Source organism: Genypterus blacodes, unplaced genomic scaffold, assembly GCF_046128005.1.
Source record: "Genypterus blacodes isolate CSIRO-AG114 ecotype Tasmania unplaced genomic scaffold, CSIRO-AGI_Gbla_v1 ptg000012l_1, whole genome shotgun sequence".
NCBI classification, from domain to species: Eukaryota; Metazoa; Chordata; class Actinopteri; order Ophidiiformes; family Ophidiidae; genus Genypterus; species Genypterus blacodes.
This window is the reverse complement of record NW_027466826.1, coordinates 6,971,414-6,991,688: the sequence shown is the minus strand read 5'-3', so window position 1 is coordinate 6,991,688 and position 20,275 is coordinate 6,971,414. Positions and strand designations below refer to the sequence as shown.

At 44.5% G+C, this 20,275-nt stretch overlaps 2 protein-coding genes across 4 annotated transcripts in view; one reads left to right on the top strand and one right to left on the bottom strand.

Moving 5' to 3' along the window:
- gbf1 (golgi brefeldin A resistant guanine nucleotide exchange factor 1) overlaps positions 1-11,029 on the top strand; it is a 51,966-nt gene extending 40,937 nt beyond the window's left edge. For 2 of the 3 annotated variants that reach the window (XM_076164014.1, XM_076164004.1), the window contains exons 20-40: positions 1,044-1,169; positions 2,819-2,901; positions 3,136-3,372; positions 3,573-3,666; positions 3,785-3,961; positions 4,153-4,217; positions 4,359-4,482; positions 4,623-4,694; positions 4,877-4,971; positions 5,069-5,222; positions 5,667-5,892; positions 6,109-6,263; positions 6,394-6,643; positions 7,952-8,172; positions 8,686-8,836; positions 9,240-9,370; positions 9,492-9,593; positions 9,776-9,889; positions 10,017-10,194; positions 10,280-10,474; positions 10,737-11,029. In XM_076164014.1, coding sequence (XP_076020129.1) covers positions 1,044-1,169; positions 2,819-2,901; positions 3,136-3,372; positions 3,573-3,666; positions 3,785-3,961; positions 4,153-4,217; positions 4,359-4,482; positions 4,623-4,694; positions 4,877-4,971; positions 5,069-5,222; positions 5,667-5,892; positions 6,109-6,263; positions 6,394-6,643; positions 7,952-8,172; positions 8,686-8,836; positions 9,240-9,370; positions 9,492-9,593; positions 9,776-9,889; positions 10,017-10,194; positions 10,280-10,474; positions 10,737-10,990 — 3,204 coding nt within the window. In that variant the 3' untranslated portion in view covers positions 10,991-11,029. The remainder of the gene's footprint in view (positions 1-1,043; positions 1,170-2,818; positions 2,902-3,135; positions 3,373-3,572; positions 3,667-3,784; positions 3,962-4,152; positions 4,218-4,358; positions 4,483-4,622; positions 4,695-4,876; positions 4,972-5,068; positions 5,223-5,666; positions 5,893-6,108; positions 6,264-6,393; positions 6,644-7,951; positions 8,173-8,685; positions 8,837-9,239; positions 9,371-9,491; positions 9,594-9,775; positions 9,890-10,016; positions 10,195-10,279; positions 10,475-10,736) is intronic. The other variant, XM_076164021.1, reaches the window with a different exon arrangement.
- Positions 11,030-12,758: 1,729 nt separating this feature from the next.
- On the bottom strand, positions 12,759-19,198 carry macroh2a2 (macroH2A.2 histone). Its single transcript, XM_076164033.1, has 9 exons — positions 18,970-19,198; positions 17,336-17,513; positions 17,131-17,237; positions 16,380-16,574; positions 16,182-16,286; positions 15,167-15,266; positions 14,983-15,072; positions 14,489-14,663; positions 12,759-13,929 (listed from the first exon to the last, which is right to left on the bottom strand). The coding sequence occupies exons 2-9, from the start codon at positions 17,505-17,507 to the stop codon at positions 13,764-13,766; spliced, it is 1,110 nt and encodes a 369-aa protein (XP_076020148.1). The 5' UTR covers positions 17,508-17,513; positions 18,970-19,198; the 3' UTR covers positions 12,759-13,763.
- Positions 19,199-20,275: the final 1,077 nt, after the last annotated feature.

Sequence of the window (20,275 nt, the reverse complement as noted above, 5' to 3'; positions counted from 1 at the left end):
TCCACTCTTGGGTTCATGTAAGCTCTACTGCACAATATGCCTAAGGTGTGGATTGACATGATTAAAAACAACTCAGGTTTGACTTTAACTCTCTTGACTCATGACTTCACTTGTCCTTGAGCCTTAAGACTTAAAAGACCCGATTACTCTCCATAAGCCCAAAGCGGAAGAATGTTGGCTCGTGACAGCGGCATATTCAGAACACGGTCAGTGACACATCCATCTGACAAAGTGACTGAGAACTAGCAAACCAGCATTCACATTTACAATGTCAAGATGGCACTTTAAGGAGAGCTGGCATTTTGGAACGAAATTAAATCTGGTGAAGAGTCTTTTGTGACCTGCTGGTGAGTTGAAGCCAAAGGTTTGAGGTTTGGCACTTGAAAGTCAATACTTGAGACATTATGATTCTTGTAAATCAATAACGGTGCGACCTCTACAACATGCACACATCATCTTTCAACAACACAGGAATTGATTTCTTTCTTTCATGTGCTTTCAGTACACACACACACACACACACACACACACATTTTCACACAGCAAACCTAGCTATATACTACCATCTAAATCATCAGCAAACAGAAAGGTGGCGAAGACATGAGTCAGACTGTCACATGATTAACCCCTGATTATAGAAGCCGGGTGACACGAGTGTTAACGCACACACATAATAATGTGGAAAGGACAAACTCAGCAGCGAGGCACATTGAGGACACGGCATCTTCTCAAAATAACTGGGCGACACATGTGACCTGGAAACTATTCCTAGTAATGTCCTTTTCTTAGGTCGACCACATACACACAAATAGTCATCTTGATAGAGTTCAAGAGTAATTTTAGGTCATGACACTGTAAATGGGTTTTCCACTCCATTTTGATATCAGCAGGAGGTCCTAGGTGAGATTTAATCTTGTATCAAGGTTAGCTGCATATGCTTAACTGAAAACCTCCAACACTAGTTTGGTCTTACATAAACTAAGCAAACAGATAGATGACTTGCTTAATGTAGGTATCGTGTTTTCTATTGTGTTTGTATGCAGAAAGTGAACGGCTCTCCATTCATGACCAACGATGCAGGCTTTGCCTTGGCTTATGCTGTTATAATGCTGAACACTGACCAGCACAACCACAATGTCCGCAAGCAAAACATCCCCATGACAGTGGAGGTAAGCAGAAATGCACAGTTTGATATTCTGCGTGAAATATGCTACATACTGTATATTATATATATGTTTATTGTCTTAAGTAAACAAAATCCAAAGCCAATGTCTGATTTGTAAAAGGGAACAAAATGGTTTATGGGAAATGCGCTTTGAAATCTATTTTTCCCCTCTGTCCATCCTGCTGGGACCCGGTACCATATGTGTCCATTGGAATGACATTCCTTTGTGAGTGCCAGCATTTGCACTGGTGCTGCTTGGCGGCTCAGAAAGCCCTTGGCCAACAGCTGTAGCCAGTGGTGGTCCATGAGAGATGAACTCATTCAAACAGGCGGCAGGAGCGAGAGAGGAGGGGGCAGACACTCTCTCGCGCGCGGTCCCTCTTCATCTGCCGTCTCTGTCTCTGTTTTTTTTGTCCTTGATTGACAGCAGCTGAAGACTAAACACAACCTCTCGGGTAGCTGTTGAACAGATTGTGTGTGGGCCACTCTCAGTGACACAATCGAAAGCTATATCTCCCTCTTTGTCTCTCTCTTACCTGCAGAATAATGTATATGTAGAAAATGTATGTATGTTGAGCTTCAGTACAAATCATATTAGTCCTATCCCTATATTATACAGTTGGTTTTATATGCTGTTTGAAGTATTCCTCCACATTCCCAAAGGGTCAGTAGCGGCTGGGTTGAGAGGGCTTGTTGACTTCTAAGCTCACACAAGAGGCAGAGGCTTCGACACAATATTTCTGAGAGGGCCAATAAAAGCGGCGCCTAGTATGTAGTGACTTAGCAGCTTGCAATGCGCACTATTTACCACACCATGTGTTGCAGTGGAGTTATTTTAGAGATGGGAAAACTATGGCTAGCCTAATTGTGTGCAAATAAAATGCTATTCCCATGAATTTGACACGGGTGTGACGCGTGTGACCACTTGTGCAATGTTAATTTTGTCTTTAAAAACAAAGCATGGCGTTTCGACTTGTTTTTAGTCTCCAGAGGATTTTGGCAGCCAGTGTGTCTAGCTGCCTTTCTGTCATCTATTGTTACCGGCTGCTGCCAGAGCTGCTATCTGATAGTGAGTGACTGTATCTGTGTGTGTCTGTGAGGTAGAGGCATGGGAGGTAGTAGATGCGCGTGCGTGCACAAGTCACTGATGTCCGCATGACAAATAAAACCCTGATCCCTAGTAGCCCCCTGGTCTCTCTGTTTTGTTCAGTCCGTGTTTATTTCTCTGTCTGTTGGTCTCCTTGCAGAGAATCCTCCTGTTTTTCCATTTTTTTTTTACTGCCAGTGGGTCAAACCCTGCCAAATCAAGTGTTAAACCCAAGCCTTGACGCTGTCAGTCATCGCTGGCCGGTTATGTTTATTTACAGGTGGCTTCTTGCTCCAATCCCTGTTTTTCTAACACTGCAACCAGTGTATTAAGTGACACATAACAAGTGTTATCCCACCGTTTCGCCTTTTAATTGTTGGTTGGATGCTCGGTTAACTGAGCACTGAATGCCAGAGGCATTGGGTGTCAGAACTAAGCTCCTTGTTGAGACATACTGGTGGTCAACTTTTCTCCCAAAGCATTTTATAATGACTGAATACATTTGCTGCTCAGCACAAAGGTTGCGTATTCCACATCTTCACTGCCATGTTTTTGTTCTTAAATAGCAATACAAGAAGAATCTAAAGGGAGTGAATGGAAACAAAGACTTTGACCAGGACATGTTGGAGGATATCTACAATGCCATCAAGTAAGCTGCTGTCTAACCGTAACACATCTAGCTTTCATTATACACAAATCAATTTGGAATATGTATATGCAATTAAAAGAATGTAACAAGAACAGTTTTGTCACAAAAAAGTATATCTCTAAATTTGTTTCCATTTGAAGTAATTGCAGGGGTCGATTCCCTGCTCCTGATTGCCCGTTCATAAAATGACACGCGTGGTCTGATGTTACAGCTGAGATGTGTTTGTCATTTTAGGAATGAGGAGATTGTGATGCCAGATGAGCAGACGGGTTTGGTGAAAGAGAATTACGTATGGAGTGTGCTGTTACACCGTGGGGCCACGCCTGAGGGTCTGTTCCTTTACGTGCCACCAAGCAGCTATGACCATGACCTGTTCAGCATGACCTGGGGTCCCACCATCGCTGCCCTGTCCTATGTCTTTGACAAAAGCCTGGATGACAACATCATCCAGAAGGCCATCATTGGCTTCAGGTACAACCATGTAAAAAGCAGGTAGTAGTTGTTAAACATGGAGACCCTTTGAAGAACAGTGGAAGGGACCTCTTGTTTCTGACTATCACACAAATGCTCTTAAGATTGATGGATATACCATTTGGTTGTTTTAAATATTTTTGGATGCTTATTTGTTTGGTACAAAGCTCTATAATCACATGTGACTTCTATCTGTGCAGGAAATGTGCCATGATATCAGCTCACTATGGCTTCAGTGACGTCTTTGACAATCTGATCATTTCCCTGTGCAAGTTCACCACTCTGAGCAGTGAGGTAAAGCTTATTAGAGTATTATTTTATATACATTTTTTGTTGTTGGTGATCTTAAAAGTGATATTATTAAAAACATTAGTGTTCATAATTTTCCATCCTGTGTCATGTCCCCTGTCAGTCTGTGGAAAACCTTCCTACAGTTTTTGGCAGCAATGGCAAAGCACAGACAGCAGCCAAGACGGTGTTTGATCTCGCTCATCGACACGGTGACATCCTGAGGGAGGGCTGGAAAAATATCATGGACTCCATGCTGCAGCTCTTCAGGGCTGAGCTCCTGCCTAAAGCCATGGTTGAGGTCAGGATTCTATTTAGTTGTTGTGAAGCTTTTCCAATCCTTCACTGATTTGATAAATGTATGTTTTGTGTTTGTATTTGCAGCACAAGGTCTTTTCTGTTAGAATGGGAATTTCTTACTCACCACTTACTTTCCATGTGTTCTGCTGCCACCTATTGATCATTGTATATCCATTGTCCGTATTGCCTCAGGTGGAGGATTTTGTGGAGCCAAATGGGAAAATTTCTCTTCAAAGGGAGGAAACACCTTCAAATCGGTTTGTACAAATTTCATCTACCACCTACCGATATTATCAGCCCTGTTTAACAAGTAAAATGTATTATTCAACATATTTGACTGAACCGCAGTGTGTGGAACTTCAGAAACAAAATAAATGTTCTGCCTTGTTGCTTGACAGTGGTGAATCAGCAGTGTTGAGTTTTGTCAACTGGCTCACCCTGAGTGGAGCCGAGCAGTCGGGACTCCGGGGACCATCCACAGAAAACCAGGAAGCCAAACAGGCTGCCATCCTCTGCATAAAGGTGCAGGGCACTCTAACATGTCATTTCAAATGTACAGCTGTAGAAAGTATTAAAATGTCTTAAATGCTTGTTTCTTTATGCTACATATTCACTCTTGTCACTTAGCAGCTTTGAGCTTACTCTTACTTTTCCTCCTGTAGCAATGTGACCCCGAGAAGCTGATCACAGAGAGTAAATTCCTACAGCTGGAGTCTCTACAGGAGCTGATGAAGGTGATTGCTTTTACATCTCTTTGGATCAATAGATATCAGATATACATATATTTGAATTGCACTACTTTATAAGTCTGGACTCATTTATAATTATACTGATTGGGTAAAGAAAGACAATTCAACACCGCCATCCCATTCAGTTCTTAAATGAATCACTAGTGTCCATTGTTTTTCTTCCTCAGGCTCTCATATCTGTCACCCCTGATGAGGAGACCTATGATGAAGAGGATGCTGCCTTCTGCTTGGAGATGTTGCTGCGCATTGTTATGGAGAATCGGTAGGAGAACATTAAACCTTAGCGGTCATCTAGTTGAACCTGTTTTTTTTTTTTTTTTACCACAGGCCAACCTCTCCTTCTCTGTTTGTGTGTGTAGAGACCGTGTGTCCTGTGTGTGGCAGACAGTGCGTGAACACCTTTGCCATCTTTGCGTTCATGCGAATGAGAGCTGCTTTTTGGTGGAGAGGGCGGTGGTGGGACTCATTCGGCTTGCCATCCGCCTGCTACGACGAGAAGACATCAGTTCCCAGGTATACACACTCACGCACGCACACAGAGACAGTATGAATCACTCATAAATCTCTCCAGTAGGGTTGGTATGATGTTTCTGGCTGACATCATGTCAGGTCACCAGACTGGCCCAGTGCTTAGACTGGAAGGTCACTTTCAGTTCCAACAGCTGGTGCCAGACCACAGACATGTCTCTTGTTGGTGTCCTTGAACGACACACTGATCAACTATGCCACTCATTTGAAGTCGCGTCATATAAGGACGCTAGGGAAATAATACAAACCGTATAAGTCTGTCTTGTTTAATTTTATTTTCAGAACAATGTCAAAGCTGCATATATGGAATTTCTGATTTTAGAATGCACTTCAAACGGTACAAAGACATGAAAAATACAGCAACAACATTACAGAGCTTGTTGTTTATTCCTGATCCCTCTCTCTCTCTCTCTCTCTGCACACGCATAGGTGCTCCACTCCCTGCGTCTCCTGCTGATAATGAAACCACACGTCCTGTCTCGGGTCAGCCGGGAAGTTGCTTTTGGCCTCCATGAGCTCCTGAAAACGAACGCAGCCAACATCCACTGTACAGACGACTGGTATACTCTCTTCTCCCTGCTGGAGTGCATCGGTGCTGGAGTGAAACCTCCCTCTTCCTTCCAGCTCACCTCCAGCAGCATCGACAACGATACAGGTCTGACATTTCTCCCATGACTTTGTCCCCTTGATTCAGGATATATAGCTTAATGTTGAGCACAATATAAAGTACAGAAAGGTTTCAATCAGTAATTTCTTCTTGTTCCATCCTTGTAATGAAACCCTGCTCTTGGCCTATAGCATATACAATAATGCTTATTGATAAAATGTTAAAGGAAAAAGTACAGTAGATGTCTCGGGTTTCTGTCTGCAGGTGCCCAGTCAGATAGCGAGCTGCCATCCCACCATCCGAGTGAAGTGACTGACCGCGGCTATACGTCTGACTCAGAGGTCTATACAGAGCACAACAAGACCAGAATGCCTCGATCCACCACTGACGTAGATGTGGCAAGCAGCGGGTGGCTTGTGGTCAGCACAAATGCACCACACACACTATTCTTCCACACACTATACAATGTGTGCAATCTAATGCAGTACAATACAACAGCATTTTCACATTCAGATCAATGTCTCACCCATATTTCTGTTAAATCCCCAGGTTGGGAAAGATGACCTGGAGATGAGCAAGACCCCTGCACTAAGCTCTAAATCGCCATTGAATAACCCACTGGTCAACCAGTACAGCCTGACACTGGGTCAGGACCTGGGCCAGCACGACACCAAGTCTCTCATAAAGTGTGTGGAAACGCTGTCTTTCATTGTCCGTGACGCCGCGCACATCACGCCCGACAACTTTGAGCTGTGCGTCAAAGCCATCCGAGTGTTTGTTGAAGCCAGCCTAAATGGAGGTGAGATGATTAACAACAGCAACTAAATACATTTTTAGCATCAACATCTATAAGCATATTCTAATAGAAATACCAGAAAGCATCAGAAAATGGAAAATAGTCTGAATAATGAACTGTCGAGTACACCACTCGTCTGGGCAGATTCCTAATTGGATGTTTTGACTTGCTCAGCCACTGCCTGAGAGTTTTGCAAGTTAATTTGAACCCTAACTTGGCTATAAGTGATGCTTAAGTAGCCATTATGAGCACAGCCACTTCTGACTAGGTGAAAGAGCACTTCTGACTGGGCAAAATCCAACACGGTTGAAGATAAAAGGATGTGAGAAGATAGTAAGCAAGTTCATAAGTGGCGAAATAAAGATCTGTATTTAACACAGCATGCTTTATGGGCAATCCAACATTTACTGCTGCATGAAGAGTTCACCGCTCACAGCTCCTTGCCTCTCCCTCCTCCTTCTCTACCCCCCATCCTCCTCACTATCTGTCCCTGAACCCTCTTTGCTCCCCCACTCCCCTTTACCATTCATTCCTCCTTGCTCTGCTCCTGACCTACAGTAAAACAGGGATTAACGTTGAGAAATGGCAGCGGTGTGTGCATGTGCTTTGCCGCAGCTGACGGCCTATTCATTTTCTCCCCGTGCTCCGGGCCATTGGACACACACTGTCAACACAGCTTTACACTGACTAACAAAAAAGATGGGTCGATCAAAGCACTAGGCAAAGGCATGGCGCTAATCTTTATGAGATACTAATAGAAAGTGCCAAACCTGCTATTACTCTTTTGAGCTTTTGTGGTCTGTGTTCTTATCCTTTTGTTCGAGGTGGTTTTAAGAAAAATGGCAATTTTTTTTGGAAAAGGATAATAGCGGGAGAGCTTGACGTCTCATCCAGGGTGTAATTAGTTCATGACCAGATATTCTTCAGTGATAATTGTCCACTTACACAGCAGTGCTGGCTCAGAGTACATACCATTAAGTCTAACACTCATGTGATGTGTTGGCAGTTCGCCCTGAATGACCGGGAGATTCTCAAAGGACTTTGAGATGAAAGAGAATTGGCTGATGTTATTCGACTTGTTCAGATTGACCCCTAATGTCCAATACCAGAGGGTTAGGGTGTAAACTCACATTGTCATCACCTGATTTATTTAGTAGCCTATTAAAAGATTCTGAAATGTGCTTAAAGAGAGAATACGTTCCTTCCAAAATGTTGTTCTCAAGATTAAGCGAAAAGTGGAAATACCAATTCTGTGTGTGAGTGCTTACTGTCTCAGCGTCCAGTTATTTGAAAACATGTTTTTGTGCCCAGGTTACCGCAACCATGACAAGAAGAAGAGCCACAAGTATGATTCCTCCAAGTCTCGGATGAGGAAGAAGGCAGGGGGACGAGAGAAAGAGGCCGGAGGCGGCTCTAGGCGAGGCGGGAGCCGGGCGTCCAGCCAGCGTCTCTCTCGCTCCCACAGTGACGACGAGGAGGACGAGGGTGTCCCAGCCAGCTACCACACGGTATCATTACAGGTTAGTCAGGACGTAAGTACAACAGCCCTCTTTACCCTTCTACCTTATCTTAGTACGAGCCCGAATCTCCCCAAAACATATCCGCATATTTCAGTACACCCAGAAATGTTTAATAGTTGGATTGAAATGAGAATATTAGAGTCCATGTGAAACTCTGCTTTGCCTTAAGGTGATTAATGCGTGGAAATGTTTTGGGGAAACCTGGACTCTAGCTCCCAAGGGTGCATGTGCTTTATATGCATGTTTTGTCATACAATATGTCAATGGAACAAATGATTTCCAGATGCTTTTTCTTGACATTTCATACAGCAGAAATGTCTTTAGGGTAGGATAGAGAGGTGGTGGTTGTATTTGATTAGAACAGAGCATCGTCCTCCTGACAGCTTCTCATCTGTCCTGTGAGGTGTTCAGTTGGTTGGGAAATTTTTTGGGAAGAATTTTCCTTGGTTGCAGTTCCATCACGATAAGATGAAATTAACCCTAACATGTTTGGTTTTGACTCTGGTTCTCTGTGTGACGGTGTAGCTGTTGGACCTGATGCACACGCTGCACACTCGAGCTGCCAGCATCTACAGCTCCTGGGCAGAGGAACAGCGCCACTTAGAGGCCGCAGGCAAGAAGATTGAGGCTGACTCCCAGACTTTATGGACCAGCTGCTGGTGCCCACTGCTGCAAGGTTGGACTTTATCACTTTACACTGAGACTGGACACAATAAATGGAGCACCTGTGATGTATATTACATTTAAGTATGGATAGCCACAGACTTAAGTGCACCACAATTACATTAATGATTGTTCAAGCATATCATTTTGGTAACTTTTGAGGCCTTAGACTGAAGTGGATTGAATGATTGATAGATGAATAAAATAAAATATATGTAGTCATAAAAATATGACAGCAGACTAAGGCATCGTTACTTCACTGCTAAAACTCTTCACAACTTTACAAATTTGTTAAGGCTGCCAATAAATAAAAACAATACTTGGTTCAAAGATTTTGACAGTTAAGAATTGTTTTGTATTTGATAAATTATGTTTTGACATATTATGTTTACATCTCATATTGTTCTCCTCTCAAGGCATCGCTTGGCTGTGTTGCGATGCCAGACGTCAGGTCCGCATGCAGGCCCTCACCTACCTCCAGAGGGCGCTGCTGGTCCACGATCTGCAGACACTAGATGCTGCTGAGTGGGAATCATGCTTCAATAAGGTAAGAAAGACACAACACGCTGCATCTCTGACACACAGAAGAAACTTTTTTTTATGTTGACCATTTATACTTCCAGACCTTTGGCAAGGAAGTTATTTGAATGATTTGTTTGAATTCCCAGGTGCTTTTCCCTCTGCTGACAAAGCTGCTTGACAACATCAGCCCAGCAGATGTGGGCGGAATGGAGGAGACCAGAATGAGAGCCTGCACACTCCTGTCAAAGGTGTGATGCAACACACTGCAGTACAACAAGCAGTAGACATTATATGCATTTATATTTAGACTTCATTTTCACATAAATATAAGTTTTGTTGTCTACCATGATCTGTCAACACACTTTTCACCACAAACAGCAAATGGGTGTGTTGCACAGGAGAGACTAAAGATAACTTTTCTTTTCTCCAGGTTTTCTTGCAACATCTGTCACCTCTGTTGTCACTTCCTACCTTTGCTGCTCTGTGGCTCACCATTCTGGATTTCATGGATAAGTACATGCACGCTGGATCCAGTGACTTGTTGGTGAGGGCACACACTGATGCAGCAAAGACACGCGCAGACGCAGTTTTATCTTCCTGCATTTTTAGACTGTTATTGATGGTGTATTTTCCTCTGTAATCTTGGAAACATCCTGCCTGTTTGCTTGTAGTTGGAGGCGATCCCTGAGTCTCTGAAGAACATGTTGCTGGTGATGGACACGGCAGGGATTTTCCACAGCGCTGACTCCAGGACGGGATACTCTGACCTGTGGGAAATAACCTGGGAAAGAATTGTGTGCTTCCTGCCTCACCTGAGAGAGGAACTCTTCAAACAGACAGTCATACCAGGTAAGCAGCACACAAACACTTTTTGTAAATCCCATTATAATCAAAAGCTGCAAAAGTGCGTGTAACCTGCGCGGCTTGTTTTCAGACCCGGGACCTAGTCCACCAGCAGAACCTGTGCAGCCAACAGCCCCATCAGGCCAGCCTCCCTCCCCTCCGGCCTCTGCACCTCCTGCCCAGGCCCCGTCTCCAGTTCCGGTCCCAGTCCCAGTTGTCCCTGCAGAGCCACAGACCCCCAGCAGGCCAGCATCACCCCAGGAGCCCCAACCTGCCAGTGTCAATGGTAACAATCCAATTTTCATGTCTGAGCAAAGTCACAATTTAGCACACACAGATCACGTGTTAATTGACGTGTGAGTTTCCAAAGGGTGACAAACTCTAGTATATCAAGGTCATGGGACTCAAACTGCCTCATGCCCATCATCTAAAAGGGTTATGGTTTAAAAGAGCAGCATTGGCCTCCCATGTTCTATGATTCTTTCTCTGAACAGTGCAATAGGGTTTGAATTGTGTTAAAATGCCCCTGTTGTTCTTTTGCGTTGTAGGATCAGACCGATCGTCCCCCGTGCCCCCATCCACTCCCCCCATGCCAGTGCCATTGACGACATCCCCGACACAGGCTCCCTCACCCTTGAGTCAGTCGCCCCTCATTCTGCAGCCCCTCGCCTCTCCCCTACAGGTGGGTGTCCCACCCATGTCCCTGCCAATCATACTGAACCCCGCCCTTATTGAAGCCACGTCCCCGGTGCCGTTGCTTCCTGTTCCCAGACCTACAAGCCCCTCTGATGATGTAAAGTAAAATAACCCTCAACTATCCAAACCCCACCCTCAAGCAGCTGGACCCCCCAAAAAACTCCAAACCTGGTTTTGTTTTCATTCATTCAACTTCACTGTCAACTCTGAGAGCTGCTGATCGTTGGGTTGAGATGATTTAATATGTAGGATAGGGATTAGGTGTTTGACAAATTAACCTCAGTTATACCACATTTTTATTAAAGGACTCCCCCCCCCAACAGATATTTGAGAGTGTTCAAAAAAACAACCATTGGTGAAGCACGTTGCTATTTTGTGCCATGTTTGTGTTGTGTTATTCTCTTATTCCTGTGGATAATTGGCCAGTTGTTGACTATGTGACATCATGTCAACATACAGTACATACGTAAATGTAGTGCCGTACAGTGAAGTAATAGAAAATGAAACGTCAATGGTTAAAAACATCCTCCAACAGTCATACGGTATAAAAAAGTATTTGGGTGAAAGTCATGTTTTGGAAGTAAAAGTCAGATCAAGGGTAACATGGTTTCACCTAAAGTAGAGATACCATCACCTTCTAGAACTCCTGTAGAATGAAGATCATCACAGATTGATTCAATCTAACTTCATTTCTGAGGGTAGAACTATTCCTCTCCTGGTAAACATCGGGTTCATGTATTTGGACTCCTTCCCCTTGTCGGTACACATTAGCCTGGTTTTGGACATTATTAAAAATGTGGTATAAGAGATTTACCTATGAGACTGAAGTTCCGTCTAGTTTATGAAGTGCCGTCATTCCTGTTTTGTTTCCATTAACTTATTGGAAGTCCTTTCGATGTTCTTTTGGTCGGGGCACCCAAGCAGAAGAAGAAGAAACATCTGCAGAATCTGTTTTTGCCTGAAGGGGCAGCGCCATTTTTTTGGGTTCCTTTTTCCCAAGAGGACTCAAAATTTCCACTGATTTTAACCTAATGAGACAAGGCTGACCTCAGTGCTTTGCTAGTATGCCTGTGCTTTATATTAACTTAGAGAGTTCTGACAAGAGACATTAAAAAATCCATGTTGAGTAAATGATTTGCATTTTAGGCACCGCATGTTGATGATTGAATAAGGGTGTACAGAGCTTTGACTTCAGTTGGATGTTACCAGCACTTTCCTCCCCCCGGTATCAGATTCAAACATGTACAGTGAGACAGAAGTTTATTTATGTACCAGTTGAGCAGTTGTTTGAGAGGCCAAATTCAGCTGTGTTATCCCATTGTGGCAAAAGGGAAATTGGCCCCCTTCTGTTAATTAAAAGTCATATTTTCTGTCCCCTGGAACAAGAAACAGCTTTGCTTTAGGGCACCTTATGAACCCCCCCCCCCTCCCCCATGTCCCATGTACAACATTCCAAAATGTAGATACGCAAGTCTGCAGAGTGGTTGGTCCACTTTATGGAGGAAGGTAATGTGTGTGTGTGTGTGTGTGACATGGCGTTGATCAATCCATATAGTGACTCTTACAGTTTACGGTAAATCTACCAGTTAAATTATTTGAACGAGTACAGTACTGACATAACTTTATGGTTCCTGAAGGTGTTTTCATCTTATTTGTGTAACACGGATTGTGTAGCGCAAGATTGCACACAAGGGTGAGCCTGAGGAGATGGAAGTACTTGGCTGGATTCTTCCATCTTAGCTAAGATAAATATGGACATCGGCGGACACATTCTCGCATGCTGATTGTGGCCCGTGTACAATGCCTACCATGGTACAGGAGCAGAGAGTGAGAGGGGTGTGTTGTTGAATGGGATATAGATTTTGGACAAACTCTTCCATTTTCACGAGCAAGTCCAGACATTTTGGCCAGCATCCATCAAACATAGCTCTGGGATTGTCTCAGTAACGTTTAATGTTATTTATTCAGTCAGGAACGATAAGTTGGGGACGGTTGCGTTGCAGTACAGATGATGTAGGCGTGTAATTCATTCAGGTAACACTACAGCCTTATAGAGCAACCACGGTTCAGTCAGCAGTTTTTCACTCCCACCTACATGACAGATAAAGTATGAAATTTCATAAATTGTGTTTTATTTGTTGTACGGGACTCTTGAATATATCTGGAGCTGATTCTTGCCTGAATAGGAAATTACATGAATATAATATGTACATATAAATGAAAGGTAATGTACTTTTTACAATGTAATAAATATAATGTAAAGAAAATGTGTATTCTGGTGTTTGTAATTAGTTTTCTTCCAATTTACAAAAGAATATAAGGTAAATGTTTTTCCCATATCTATCTTCTGCACTTCCTCTAGTCAACGGTCCTGTTTGAACTTTGTACAGTGTGTGTGTGCGTGTGTGTGTGTGTGCGTGTGTGTGCTTCTTATGTACTTTCTGACTCATAATAGTGAACGTCAGATCTCTGGTGTAAAACATCTGAGAATTTATTTCAAAGCAGAATGTGAAACACAGTTTTTCTTTAGTAAACTAACAGTATCAGAAACTACAGAAACCAGGAAATCTAACTTATTTAATATTTGTACATGGAATGTAAAAACATCAAACAAGGAACCATAATGGCAAACTCACAGATTAAATTATCTAATCTATAAAGAATGTAATCTCTTTAACGGACAGTGAAACATAAATGTGAACAGTACTCCACTCACAAATATTTTTTTCCTCGTTTAACAAGACAGTTTCCACATCAAAACCCTTATTTCGTCACCAATCTACACCAGCCGAAGAAACAACAGTTAGAAAAACGCCCCACCAAACAAGAACCGCACGGCTGCCGCTCCTCCTCCCTACTCCTCTTCCTCTTCTTCCTCCTCACTTGGCGTCCAGCTTGGCCATTTCCTGCAGGTATATTCCGATGCTCTCACTGTCGAACAGAACGAAGTAAATGTTTTTCAGGGAGGAGCTGGTAGACGACACAAAATGGTTGGAGATGGCCTTGAGGATGAGCTGGGCTGCCGTCTGCTTCGGGAATCCATTCCTGTGATATGAGGACACGAAACGTTGGTCAGATCCATTTCAACAGAACGGTAAAATCATTTTCAAAAGTTTGTCCGAGCAGAGAGCGGCTTTCCTTCCTCCAAATAAAGGTGTAATTAATTGCGATGTTGATCAAAGCCTGGTAAGAGACTGATGTTAGGATATACTGACTTGAATTTGACTCTTTGGACGGTGAGGTGGGTGTTACGACTCATCAGTCATTCTGCAGGTAATTGAGGTCAGTTTACAAGGAGCACAAAAACTCTTAAATTAAATCCATGAAAAGCTGAAGAAACAAAAACAAGTGGAAGATATTTCAACTTGAGTCAGCGTATAAAATCTTATCAACATGATCGCTTATGTGTTCAGAACCACCTGCAACCAAAACCAAAGCATAGATTCTAGGGTGATGAAAGCATTTTAAATCCCGAGCCTTTGACCGTCTACACAGATTGCGTTGAACCAGATGCCAGCCACAAACCTACAGAGATGTTTGTGGGCTGATGTCACAACAACACGGCGGCTTGAGTTTCTGCAAACGTGGCGCATGGCGTGCTCACCGTCCAGCTGGAAGTGATGGGAAGGCCACGGATTTCAGTTTCTTCTCCTCTGCGGCGGACAGGCAGTTCTTCACTGTCTTTTCTAGCTGGTCCTCGCATTTCTCTGAACCCCACTGAGGGACGTTACAGTGGATGACGAAGCGGGCGGCCATCCCGCTGGCCTGGCTCACTGCCACTGCACGGGGGAGAGACAGTTACAGCGTAGTTTGTTTCTCATTCTTAAACATAGACATCAAAACTGATTTATTTACCTGATTAGGAACCTGTTAGGAAACATGTCATCGTTCATGTCAAGATGTCATTTGAGGCTAAATGACATTGTTGTGTTAGATTGATGACATCAGTTAATCTGACATCATTGTGTTCTAGGTGTGTGAAGACACGGCTCACACACGGCTCACACACGGCTCACACACGGCTCACACACGGCTCACACATCGCCATCGTGGCCCAATTGGAACTTAATTGACGAGCGGCGTTAAATGACCCCTTACCTGATGCGACCTCTAGGGGGCCCTGTGCTTTCCGCAGCTCCTTGACTGCGTCCAGAAACTCTCGGCCTCCTGCTTTCTCGAGGGCGTTTCCTTCAAACAAACCATGACGGATCAATAAGGGGGTGGGGGGGAATGTGTGTGTTGCACAGCTGATGAATGACAAACACCGGCAGGTCTTCCTCACCTACTCCGTCTTTAAGGTCCATTTCTGCATTCGTTGGGTTAATGATCCCCTCCACCTTGATGGAGCCAATTTTGCTGAGTTCACTCTCTGTTAGTGAAAGCTGTGAACACCAGAAAACAAACAGATTTGTGTAGAGCATTGTCCTAAATCCATATTATATATCAGGGGTCCCCAAACTTTTCCCTTCTCTGATGGGGGCCGGGGTCAGTTTGTAACAGAAAAAGTGTGACGATCGCAGGGGTGCCTAAGTCAAATTCTTTCGTCTTCTGCTGCAGCTGGGCATATACATTACCCCTGATTTCTTCAATGCGTCTGGTGATTGTACTCGCCGACAGACTCACGGCATTAAAGACATCTTTCTTCTCAGGACACACCTCCTCCGCGACAGCATTCAAACATTTCTTGACAAACTCTCCATCAGTGAAAGGTTTACCGCTACTTGCTATCAGTTGAGCAACCCGAAAGCTGGCCCGAACGGATGACGGGTTCAGCTGAGCTTGGCGTACAAATGTATTCTGCTGAGCTAACAGTCCACTTTTTAGCTTTGAGAGTTTGTCTGCTCGCATTTGGCCTTGCAAGCTATCATACTTGTCTTTGGGACGGGATTCATAGTGTCGGCGCAGATTGTATTCTTTGAATACCGCCACCGCCTCTTGACAGATGAGACAAACAGCCTTGTCTTTGCATTGAACAAAAAAATAATCGTTTGACCACAGCAGGTTAAATACCCTGCATTCTGAATCAATTGTTCTCTTACCTAACCTTTACGCCATTATTCCGTTCTATTTGACAGGGGCGAGTCTAGGATTCGCGTGGCCAGACTGAAAAAAAAATCATAATGCGTATCCGGGGACCACTGTTATATATTTACAAAGTGTACACTAATCATCATAGTAAACATTATTATAGAATTTTACCACTGTGCACTAAATTGACACTTGCACTTAGATTGCAAGAATGAGAAACTTCGACAGTCTTTCAACCGAAGCTTTCAGTCAGCTTGACCCGCTGTTACCTTTTGTCCGAGGAAGAGACTCTTCGCTGAGAGGATGGTGAATCCGTCTCCCGGGCCGTCTTCCACTGTGGAGTTTGGTACGGACTCTTTGTCGTTGTCTGTGCTCTTTGCCACCACAGAGGAAAAGAAACAGCACATTAGGATCGCGCTGGCATAGTCCAGAGGATTAACACATCAAATCGTCTTAAGTGGACCAACCTTTGGCTTGCGGCCTGGTTTGCCTTTGCCCTTTTTGAACGGTTTGACAGGCTTCTTCTTGGCGCGTTCCTCTCGTTTCTCCGGCACGCTCGTCTGCGTGTCGACTTTGATTCGGCCTCCCCTCTTCTTGGAAAGCAGCTCTGGGTGGATTCGAGGCAGCACCCCGCCGTTTGATATGGTGACGCCTCGCAGAAGCTGAGGGAGAAGTCACAGAGGAGGAGAAGGAGGAAGGGGGGGTGGGCGGGGGTGTGGGTTCGAGGAAAAGAACGATTAAGAACACAGAACATCCCGGTTGTGGCTGTTCCAGGCTGAGGTCGACCGGTACACAGTAACAGTGAGTAATTCACACCTGCTGAAATATTAAGCCACTACACACGCACGCACACACGCACACACGCACACACGCACACGCACACACACACACACACACACACACACACACACACACACACACACACCCCATCTGCTGTCAAATGAGACCTTCAGTATCTCCTGTGGTAGTTTCGCAATGTAAACACCTTAAACTTCAGTGGAAAGACTTTAACTGGACTACATTTTAAGGGACAATTAGCAGTTTCTAATATTAAAATATTTTCAACAGCGTCATTATTAGATGCACAAAGGAAAATAGGGCTGAACACCACTCGCACACACTCATTCATGTCCACTTTCCCCAGTGTGTGGGGAAGCGTCTGCTAAATGACCGTAATGTAATGTAATGTAATGTAATGTAATGTAATGTGTGTTTCACCTGGTTGAGCTCTTCGTCATTTGCCACCGCCAGTTTGATGTGTCTGGGAGTTATTCGTCCTTTCTTGTTGTCTCGCGCTGCGTTTCCTGCCAACTCCAAGATCTCAGCTGAAAGGCGGGAAAAAGGAATTAGGAGACCGATCCAACATACAGAGTCAATTTGAAATACTTATTGAGTGTGTGTGTGTGTGGGTGCAGCACACTACCTGCCAGATACTCGATGACTGCTGCCATGTAGACAGGTGCCCCCATGCCGATGCGGTATTTGTGTGTCCCTGTGCGTAGGTACCTCATCATCCTCCCCACAGGGAAGATGACACCTGCCCTGGATGAGCGGGACAGCTTGGTAGCCTTCTTCTTTCCCCCTCTGGCTGACATCTTGCTCTGCACACGGAAACAGGCAACTTATGTCTGTTAGTGTTATGCCAATCAATTCACACTCAACTTTACTTTACCTGTACTTCGATTAACAAGTACATTACATGCCATGTTTTCATCAATCAGATGTAATCTAAATCCATACTTAATAATTAATACAATGTTAATTAAAGGGATAGTGACATGAACATGAATTAATGTGTTATAATTCTGGTCACAGCACTTCCTCATACGTTACTGAAAGTTGACCAAGTTGTCATTATGGGACACAAAACTGCTAATGTTATTTTACTAAAAAATAAAATAAATCCAACAATTATTTTATTATTATTTTATTTAATTAAGTTTTTTCAAATAAAACAAGTAACAGTTGTTATCTAAGAAAAAAAAAAAGTAAGTGGATTTTTCTGAACAGTAACAACAACAATAATTTCGCACAATAACAGAAACAGAATTGCCACAGAATACAATTGTTGCTTTTGTTTCAGGTACCACTCCTGGGCCACGTTCCACAGTTTGAGAACCCCCCCTGCCCCCTCCGCTCTGTCGTTTTGACTGAGGGGGAGAACCTGTCAGGTGTGACCGCTCTATGTCCCGCTGCTCTACAATGTGCAACCTTCAGCGGAACGGCAACGGCACACACGCATGTTCAATGACATCCAAACACCAATTACGCACACGAACGACAATATTTACGCAGGGAAATGAAGAACAAAACAACACGAACACACACTCCCGGCGTGTTTAATTCAAACCGTGTGTTGGCGCAGGGATGTTCGTTACGGTGGAAAGGTTACCGCTTCCCCCGACGCTTTCATGTAAACAAGCCCGGTACTGTGCAGCCTTGTGACGCGCTGCGGCCTGCACGAGCGCCGCTGGTACATTACACGAACGTACAACGCGTCGAAACGTGACGTCTCCTCCATGTTTAGAGGCGGAGGTGTTTTTAAATGACAAATAAAACGTAAAAACACGGAATGTGACGAGCTCCGTTACTGTACTTGAGCCCGACGTTACGGTGTCAAAGAGGCGAGCTAGCTACGCAGACGCTCAGCTGGGCTCTCTCTCTCTCCGCTGTTTTTTCCCCCTCCCGCTGTCGGAGAAGCTGTCATGGTGGCGCCGAGTTTAGTGGATGCGTGTGTATTTATATGCATTTAGTTTTTTTAAATGGAGGGGACGTGGAGCATAAAAAGCGACGTTTATTTGAGCGACGCGCACATGTAAACGTTAACCCCGCACACCTTGTATAGCGGCAGCGGCGGCCTCACTTCACTTCTTCTTCTTCTTCTTTCGACTACACGGACCCGAACCCGAACCCGAAGCGAGACATTTGTTCCCCCCTCTCCGCCCCCTTCTCCCTCTCCCCCCCCTCCTTGTAATCGCATCAGACATGGAAAGTAAAAACGTCAATCCGGATATGAAAATATATATTTAAAAAAAGTCTTCCCCCAAGTGTTTCTACCTGTTTGTCCTCCTTTGACACGAACCAAACACACGCCTGAGATGAAGAAGATCCAGTCCCCCCCCTCTCTCTCTCTGTTCCCGGCTTCTATTTGTTTTCTGTCCGTGTGTGGAATCTTGTTTCCCAGCGTTAGGAAAGGGGGGGAAGCAGCAGGCAGGCGGGCAGGCGGGCAGGCAGGCAGGCAGGCAGGCGGGCTGAGTGGAGTCTGGTCGGAGGCTGGCTCTGTGCTACTGATGCTGCAAAGGGGAAAAATTCAGTAGAGGGAAAATAGAATGAAAACGCCCCCCTAACATGGCTTCAAGCGGGAGAATGTTGCTAGAAAGGAACGCGATGTGCTTCCAGATTAAGAGAAAGCTTGTGTTTAATGGAGCGGGATTGGTGTGTTTGTTTCACGGACACTAAGGGATTTAATGCGCCTTTAATCTAAAGCCTCCGGTGGATGCAAACTGTTGCCCTAAATCGTCTGATCCAGCCCTCAAATGAGGCCTTACATCGGGTTTCACCTCATGTTTCGCCTCCTCCTCCTCCCCACACACACACACACACACACACCGCCTCCTGTAATGTTGTACAGATCTGAGGTGTAAACAAAACAAATGGGAAGAAATACACCCTCCCATATATTCCTCAGTGGGATTGTGGTTCAAACAGGTAGTGCTGCTGTAAATAATAAAAAAGTGTGTGTGTGTGCGTGTGTTTATTAAGTGGATCAGGCAGATGTCCTGGCAGTCTCTGTGTGTGTGTGTGTGTGTGTGTGTGTGTGTGTGTGATGCATCAAAAGGGAAATCACAAGGGACCCGCATAGTCACAGGAGCCACTCAGATCATTTGACTCCTGTCAGAGCCAATAGCTCCATGGAACGAGATGACAGCCGCTCACCCTCATAGAGCATCCAGCCCCTTATATTACACCCATTCTCCTTTTATTCAACCTCAATTAGTGACATAATCCTCTGACAGGCGCTACTGAAATTGAAAATGAAAAATGGATCCAACATATCAACCGTGGCCTTGATTGAAACCCTATATTTAAAACAAATGTGATGATTAAAGGGGCAGGTTTTCCTGAAATAACCCAGATTGTCCCCTGAGTGGCGCTGTAGCACCCTGCAATTTGAAGGGGGTAGCTACTGTCCTCACATGGAAGAAGTACCTCCCCATGGTTGTGAGAGCCTTCAGCAGAGTATCAAGCACCTCTTACCCAGAAATGGTGCTTTACAGCCTGCAGGTGCAGAGAGGAAGACGGGCAAACAGAGCTGGAGGTCTGCTCCGCTCTGGACCAACCTGCTCAAATCGACTCCACAATC